This window comes from Zingiber officinale, chromosome 9B (genome assembly GCF_018446385.1).
Source record: "Zingiber officinale cultivar Zhangliang chromosome 9B, Zo_v1.1, whole genome shotgun sequence".
NCBI lineage: Eukaryota > Viridiplantae > Streptophyta > Magnoliopsida > Zingiberales > Zingiberaceae > Zingiber > Zingiber officinale.
In genome coordinates, this window is record NC_056003.1 from 33,045,973 (window position 1) to 33,054,753 (window position 8,781).

Genomic DNA, 8,781 nt, shown 5'->3' on the forward strand with positions numbered 1-8,781 from the left:
CCCTTTGAAAAATGTGTAAAATTTCACTATAAGATCAAATGCCTATTAGCCATTTGTGGCTTCTGGAGTTCTGGCACATGCATTATTGTAAATATTATAAATTATAAGGGCTTCTTTATAAATACACCCTCGTGAAAAATGAAAATCTCACAAATGGTTCTTATTACAATAAAGGTAATTTAAAAAATATTTCTATACTTTTTTTCTACTAAATGAATAATTTAAATGATAATTTAAAAGATAAAAGATTATTTGAGGTAAAAAACAATCGTCTCTGGATACAAATCCTCTCCTAACCACTAACTTACTCTTCGTGGGCTTATAAGGTCAACGAAGAGAGAGAATTTCACAAAGTAAAATTTTCCTAATTTGTTGTAGCATGAGATCAGAAGGGGAGCCTAACTAATCATGCAAACAACCTCTTATAAAAATAAGAAGAGACAAAACTATAAACAATTGATCCAATGTGATATAATCCTTACCCAAAATACCACATTGATCTTTTCCAAAACTCCGAATAACAGAAGTTTCGTACATCAGACCATCTTTTATTTATTGTAGCATGAGATCATACGGGAATCTTGTAACATGATCGTCGAAGTTAATGCAAGTTCCATAACAACATAATATCTACACACAATAAACACAAGGTCTGGAATTTCCTACATCCAACAAATCTACTAGAGGATGAACACTTGAGACTCCCAAACCACCTAATTAAAGTTCACAATACCAGTTATAAAACACTGATCTAGCTAGTAGTACAAACATACATGTCTAATATAAATGATACCATCACTCCTTGGAAGACTTGTTGATGAGAGATTTGTGGATATGGGGGATAACTCCGCCGCCCGCAATTGTGCCCTTGATGAGGGTGTCTAGCTCCTCATCCCCTCGAATGGCTAGTTGAAGGTGGCGCGGCGTGATTCGCTTCACCTTGAGATCCTTGCTTGCATTCCCTGCGAGCTCCAACACTTCCGCTGTTAGATACTCTAGTATTGCAGCTGAGTACACAGCTGCAGTGGCACCGACACGGCCATTTGCTTGAATCCTCGACTTCAGCTGCCGATGAATACGGCCAACAGGAAACTGCAGACAACATGTAGGTATCAGATAGATATTATGCTTTTTTTTCTCACAGCATTTATTCAATAGACAAGTAATAAGTAAATTTGAACTATCCTGACTTTAGGTTATTGACTTCTGAGTAGTCGCCAGACAACACCATTAATCAAAGATGCAAAAATGCAAGCAGCTTCATAGAAAGACACAACATGATCCCTATAACAAGAAGAGCAGTTTTATTTTGCCTCTACCTGTCTTTGCATCATGGATCCGAATGTATTTCCTCTCTCCTATTAGCCTATTCTCACCTTTGATCAGGTATTAGGCTTACAACTACTTGTTCCATAATTAGCAACGACATTATGCCCAAAAATGTTCTGGGAAACATGTTCTGCAAAATGAATTGCTAAAAAAATTGTATATTTCAATCCATGTAACAACATTGTTGGGAGGAGTTTGCCCTTGTCACTTCCACACACATCAGGAAATAGTTTCGCATCCAATGTGGTATATGGACACATCTTAGTCAAGGCTAAAAAACAATTATATAACAATAAAAACGGTTTCTTGCTCAGCATTGCTATAATTAAATTTATTTAATCCATCTCTCGCATACTTAACTCCTTTATTTAGACTTTCCCCTTACAAGTATATAAATGGATTTTACATAGATATACTCAATCTTGACTTATTCAAGAGTCATACCGATGTACAAAAACTTATACACAAATCCAAGACCTATTGGCTGCAAATACGACTGTACAACCTACAAATTCTGTTGGTAAAATAGGGTGTTAACAAATTCAAGTGAACAAATGATTGACAATCGTTTGATGCTTCCACCTGAATAACTCCATCACAACTTCAATTATTCTCATTTGTAATAAAATCATAATAGACTTGTTAAGGAAGCCGCCACAATGAATTCAAATGAGAAACAAAAAGATGTGTGCCATTAAGGCACGCCTTAGGCACGGTTCCTACAAGAGAAGGTGCAGAGGCGAACAATAGGGAAAATACTTCCCAAGTTAGTATTTCCTTGGGCGACCGGAAATCCTTGGAGTTTCTTGTTTGACCAGTTCTTTGTAGGGAAGGAAAGAGGGAGAGAAATTTAAAATTTTACAAAACTATTTGTTCGCAACAAAAGAAATCAAAATAGACTAAACAATAACTTTAAAAATTTTGGATAGGATTTGCATATGAACAATGTCTTTTCCAATCAAATTAAAGGTTCATGCTAAACTTGGGAAAGATTTCCTAATACATTCCTTCCTCCATTTCAATCAAACAAAATAGAGGAGGCTAGGGAAATCTTTCAGCTCGTGTTTCCTTCTCTGGAAAGAAAACACATAATTAAGCTACATAAACAATGGCAATCAACCATTAAAGACTATTTAGTCCTCCTGTATGCCTACGGGTGAAAAGGAGAGGAGAACTTTTCTCAACAGAAAAATATAGTGAAAATAGCCACAAAATGATTCTATATACCGTTCAAGTATAAGTTTTACTGAGTCTATTGAATGATAAATTACTACCATTCTAGCTGTGTAAACAAATTTCTTCCAAGCGCAGACGAGGATAAGAACGATAAGAAAGAAGAACAGAGGGAGAATATTCAGTATTACCTGCAACCCAGCACGCGCAGATCGGGAGACTGGCTTCTTCTTGTCCTTATCCTTGTCCCTGTTCGCCGCCGTCGTCTTCGCTGCGAGAAGCCCCTTCCCTCCCTTGCCCACCATTTCTCAACTCCCTAATCACCGAAAACACAGATCAGGACAACAAAAGTCACCGAATATCAAATTAATCACGCCATACTGACTCCCCGACGACAAACGAACATCAGAAACAGCACCGAATCAGAGGAAATAAAAAACCCAGTAAAAAAACCTCCAAAAAGTATCGCCAAAACCAAAGTGAAAGAGCTGCAAGGCGAGATCAGGACACGAATCGATGGAAAATCGTAAGATCCGAGCAAAGCGAAGAAGGAGAGAAGGAAATGCACCTCTTCTCGTTCGCCTGCCTTCGCTACCTCGAGGGCGAGCGCGATTCTGGAAGGAGGAATAGATAAACGAAAAACCGAGGGGTTAAAAGATAAAAGGCGAGGTAACGAGCGAAGGCAGTTGCTCGTAGGAGGACCAAGATATTTAAGTTCCATAACTACCCTTGTCTTTTGTTCATAATTACGCAGATCAGACGCCATATGAGGAGAAGGAGAAGGAGAAGGGTATGCTTGTAAAAGTAAGAAACTAGGTGGGAAAAGTTTCTTTGAGTTCATATTGTGGACTTGACCTTAATTAGTGGGCCTCAATTCAAATAAGGATCCGGCCCAAATTACTTTGATATCAAATTTTAAATTAAAAATAGACATATATATATAAAAAGTATTGTTTAATTGTAGTAAATATATAATTTTTTACTATTAACTATTTATGTAATTTTTGAAATTTTACTTATTGTTTTTTTGTTTATTTTATTAAAAAACTTGGTTGGAAGGGCAACTCTAAAGACTAAGTTTTTAGAGATGTTTGTGAAATAAAAAAATACCAGGTTTGAGATTTTTATTTTAAAAGTTAATGTGAAATTTTAAAATTATTCTTTTCTTTCAAAATTGGAAATGTAGTGGGGACCTAGAAATATTAAATGAAAAATAATAAATAAAGATATATGATTTAGTAACATCATAATTTATTTATTTATTTATTTTAAAGCGTTCTATATTTTTTTAGAGCATTGTAATCATTAATTAAATGAACTTTTTTTTATAATCCCCAAGATATTACATCAATGACAAGTTAAAAATATAAACTATTATCAAAATACCTTCCTGTAATTTTTTTATGGATCGTACATTATCACATGACATGTCTTTTATTTATTATTAGTAGTAGTATTATATTTAATAACTCTACATATAATTTTTATTAATTATGATCTTTGATTTATGCGACAGTCACTCATCGTTAATTTTTGACCCTACTCACGTTACTAATTTCAAGAGAAAAAAAAAATCATTATTACTCTTAAACTAAAAAACTTAAATCTCACATCTACAATAATTAGACCTCTTACTGATGATAAAAGATAACATTATCATCTTAGCGGTCGTCCAAAACGACCACACGCACTTTTGAAGATAATAAATTACATAAAAATTTTCAAAAACTTTGCATTAGTGAGACTTTTATACGTTTAATGTAATATTGATGTAACTCTTTTAAAGCTGTGATCATTGAAAATGCCCTAATACCCCGGTTCACGTACAGTCTCAGCCACAGTACAAAAGATTAAATGACTTAAGAAATAAGATAATAAAAGTGAAATTACTTGGGCCCAAATGCATATATGTGTTTTATTTGGGTGAGATTTGTCAGCTTGTGCATCCAATTTGGGAAATTAGAATGGGCGGCCCACAGTCAAACTACTCAGGGTGCATAGACTGTGGGAGTTGTCCGTCGCCCAAGATAACAAATTAAATTTATTGATTCTTTCTGAAATCAATGAAGATAGTGAATTGGAATGTGATTCTCCTGTTGATTTGACCAAGACTCTGTGCTATTTTACAATACAAGGAGTATTATTAGTGTCCAATCAGGTAAGAAATCTCTACGTTGTCCCTCCAATATTTAAATCAACGCTCAATTTTAGAGATGAAAGCAATGAACTGCAGCAAATGACATGTGCAAGTAAAAGATATCGCATATTTTCATTTGTAGATGGAGGCCTCTTTTATAACGTCACTATTGCATTGCGCACACATCTCAAAACATTAACACGTTTTTCAAAGCTTTTCTAAGAAAGAACAATCTTCTAAAGGACGATTTGCCAGCGGAATATTTTCTGTCCTTTTCGGCACAAACTTCCAAAAGGGTATGATATGACAAGTATTTGAATTTCGTTATAGGCCAACTAGTGGCCACTCGGCCAGTATATCGTCAGTTCGATCGTATAGAATGCAGCTACTGACTTATTCTTCTCTCGGTTTTCATGTTGTCAGAGATGTGCATTGTATCCGATGGGCCCAGACCATCCGATCGGTCAAGATAGTAAGCCGGGTAACTTTGTATCGGGCTCTCAATCTCATCTGTAAGTTACGGAGGACGACCTAACGGATGATCTGGCTGGCCCTTCCCATCCACTAGACGCTGTGATCTGCTCGACCAATACTACTTGGTCCGTAGTCTTCATATTCGTCCAATACCGTGACTTTAACCATTTCACTTTAAGATCCATGATACGGTGCATGATCATGGGTCAGTAAGATGATGTGGTTAGGAGTCAAGACCATAGGATGGTCAGGAGTCAAGCTTACGTGGAGGTCAGAAGTCCAACCCCCATGGAGGTCAGAAGTCAAGCTTACGTGGAGGTCAGAAGTCTAGTCCCCATGGAAGTCAGAAGTCAAGTTTGCGTGCCCATGGTCAAAGTCTCAGCTGACGAGGCAGTCAAAGGAGAGGATTGCAAGTTGGACAAGATCCAGCCTCGTTAGCAATCAAGAACTGGGCTCACAGACCAGGTATAGCGGAGAACTGGGCTCACAGGCCAGGTACAGCTAAGGACTGAGCCCACAGGCCAGGTAAAGGCTAGGAAGGGAAGGCCTCTGGCGCAGAACAGACCTGGCGTGCAGATCAAGACGTACAAGCCATGGATAACAGTAGACAGAAGCAGGTCGGAATACAGACTTGACGTGCAGGTCGGGACGTACAAGCCATGGATAACAGTAGACAGAAGCATGTCGGAATACAAGCCTGGCATGCAGGTCGGAACGTACAAGTCATGGATAACAGTAGACAGAAGCATGTCGAAATATAGACCTGGCATATAGGTCGGGACATACGAACTAGGGATAACAACAGACAGAAGTAGGTCGAAATACAGACCTGGCGTGCAGGTCGGGATGTACAAGTCATGGATAACAGCAGACAGAAGCAGGTCGGAATACAGACTTGGTGTGCAGGTCGGAACGCACAAGCCATGGATAACAGCAGACAGATGCAGGTCGGAATACAGACCTAGCGTACAGGTCGGAACGTACAAGCTATGGATAACAACAGACAGAAGCATGTCGGAATACAAACCTAGCGTATAACAACAGACAGAAGCAGGTCGGAATACAAACCTAGCGTACAGGTCAGAACGTACAAGCCATGGATAACGGAGGACCGAAACAGATCAGTATATATACCTGGCGTATGCTCACCGAGGATACAGGTCGAGACTTACTGTTGGTTGCTACTCGGAAAACCTAGAGGTTCCACTGTACAAAAATTTTGTACAAAGGTCTGAACCTTTTCCTAGCTACCATGTGTTCTTTTAAATTAAATTTTGGATCGCCTGCGAAACTTAACACGTTTGATCCAAAACTTAATCTATTTGTTCTTTTAGGTTTTGACTTGGATCTCCTGCGGAACTTAACACGTTCGACCCAAGTCACCTTAAGTTATTAATTCCATTAAATATTAATTTCCATAATTGGTTCCCAGTACTGACGTGGCGAGGCACATGGCCTTCTTGGATATGGGAGCAACCACCACCGACTAGACAAAACCTTTTATGGAAAGCTAATATTTAATTTCCTAAAATGACTTTAGGTTAACCGAAAAGAACAATCAAATCACAAGGAAAAGAAAAACAAAAGAACACTATATCGAAAACAAATTCGAAACTCTAGAATCGTATGCCTCTTGTATTTAGTATTATTTCCAAAAATAACTAGTATGATGCGGAAAGAAAAAATACTAGTTATACCTTTTAGAAAAACCTCTTGATCTTCTACCGTATTCCTCTTCTAACATCGGACATTGTGTGGGCAACGATCTTCCGAGATGAGAACTACCTTTCCACCTTCCTTCTTTCTTCTAGATTTCGGCCACAATAAACTCCTCCAAGGATGAAGAATTTCGGCCACCACCAATGCTCCAAGGGATGCTAGAGACGAGGCTTGCTTTCTCTCCTTCTTCTCCTTCCTTGATCCGGCCACAAACAAAAGCTCCACCAAGAGATGAGTTTCGGCCAACAAGAGGAGAGGAGAGAAATAGGGCTGGCCACCAAAACCAAAGAGGAGAGGAAAGAAAAAGAATAGAAGTTCACCCCTTGAAGGCTCCTCTACCTTCTCTTTTATAATCCTTGGTTTTGGCAAATAAGGAAATTTTAATAAAAACTTCCTTAATTCTTTTGCCATGAAAAGGAAAAATTTATTTAATTAAAAATAATTTTCTTCTCACAATTATAATGGTCGGCCACACCTATTCTCCAAGCAAATAAAATTTTAAACACAAATTAAAACTTCCTTATTTGCTTCCGGAAATTTTATAAAAATTTCTCCAATAATTTTAATCCCTTCATGATTGGTAAAAGGAAATTTTATAAATTAAATCTTTCTTTAAACATGTGGATAATTTCCGGAAAGTTATCTCTAAAAATTAAAATCTCTTTTCAATCTACAAATAAGGAAAGATATCAAATCTTTTCTTAATCTTTTGTAGAAACTAATAAAAGAGAATTATTAATTTTTAAACTTTCTTTTAAATCATGAACATAATTAAAAGGAAATTTTTACCAAAATTAAAATCAACCTTTTAATCTACAAATAAGGAAAGAGATTTAGCTCTTCTCTTAATCTTTTGTAGAATCTTATAAAAGGAAAGATTTAAATTTTAAACTCTCTTTTAAATCATGTTATCCACATAAGAAAAAAAATTTAAATAAAAATCCTTTTTTTTTAATTTGGGCCGGCCACACCAAGCTTGAACCCAAGCTAGGGCCGGCCACCTTGAAGCACCCATGAACCAAACTTTGGCCGACCCTAGCTTGGTCTCCAAGCTAGCTTGGCCAGCCCCTATGGGATGGGTAAGAAGGTGGGTATATGTGGGTATAGTACTCTATAATTAAGAGGCTACGATAGGGATCGAGAGGAGGAATTGGTTTTGGTCTCCCGATAAAATTAAGCATCCCGTGTTCGCCCCGAACACACAACTTAATTTCATCAATAATAATTCATTCCACTAAAGAACTATTATTGAACTACTGCACCAATCCCAAATTATATTTTGGGCTCCTTCTTATTATGAATGTGTCAGTCTCCCTGTGTTTAAGATAACAAATGTCCACTAATTAAGTAAGTTACTGACAACTCACTTAATTAATAAGTAGTACCACTCAACTTCATCGTCATGTCGGACTAAGTCCACCTGCAGGGTTTAACATGACAATCCTTATGAGCTCCTCTTGGGGACATTCTCAACCTAGATTACTAGGACACAGTTTCCTTCTATAATCAACAACACACACTATAAGTGATATCATTTCCCAACTTATCGGGCTTATTGATTCATCGAACTAAATCTCACCCATTGATAAATTAAAGAAATAAATATCAAATATATGTGCTTGTTATTATATTAGGATTAAGAGCACACACTTCCATAACAACTGAGGTCTTTGTTCCTTTATAAAGTCAGTATAAAAGAAACGACCTCTAATGGTCCTACTCAATACACTCTTAGTGTACTAGTGTAATTATATAGTTAAGATAAACTAACACCTAATTACACTACGACCTTCCAATGGTTTGTTCCTTTCCATCATGGTCGTAAACTACTGTTTATAATTTATAAGGTACTGATAACATGATCCTCTGTGTGTGACACCACACACCATATTATCTACAATATAAATTAATTGAACAACTACATTTATCATAAATGTAGTCATTTGACC

The 8,781-nt window shown here is 36.9% G+C and overlaps 1 protein-coding gene across 2 annotated transcripts; it reads right to left on the reverse strand.

Moving 5' to 3' along the window:
• Window positions 1-571: 571 nt before the first annotated feature.
• LOC122023870 (histone H2A variant 1-like) lies at window positions 572-3,186 on the reverse strand. Of its 2 annotated transcripts, none has more exons than XM_042582277.1 (3): window positions 3,071-3,186; window positions 2,694-2,818; window positions 572-1,092 (listed from the first exon to the last, which is right to left on the reverse strand). In XM_042582277.1, the coding sequence occupies exons 2-3, from the start codon at window positions 2,805-2,807 to the stop codon at window positions 796-798; spliced, it is 411 nt and encodes a 136-aa protein (XP_042438211.1). In that variant the 5' UTR covers window positions 2,808-2,818; window positions 3,071-3,186; the 3' UTR covers window positions 572-795. The 2 variants fall into 2 exon arrangements, with proteins under 2 accessions (XP_042438211.1, XP_042438210.1); XM_042582276.1 differs by having other exon boundaries at window positions 2,694-2,825; window positions 3,071-3,153.
• Window positions 3,187-8,781: the final 5,595 nt, after the last annotated feature.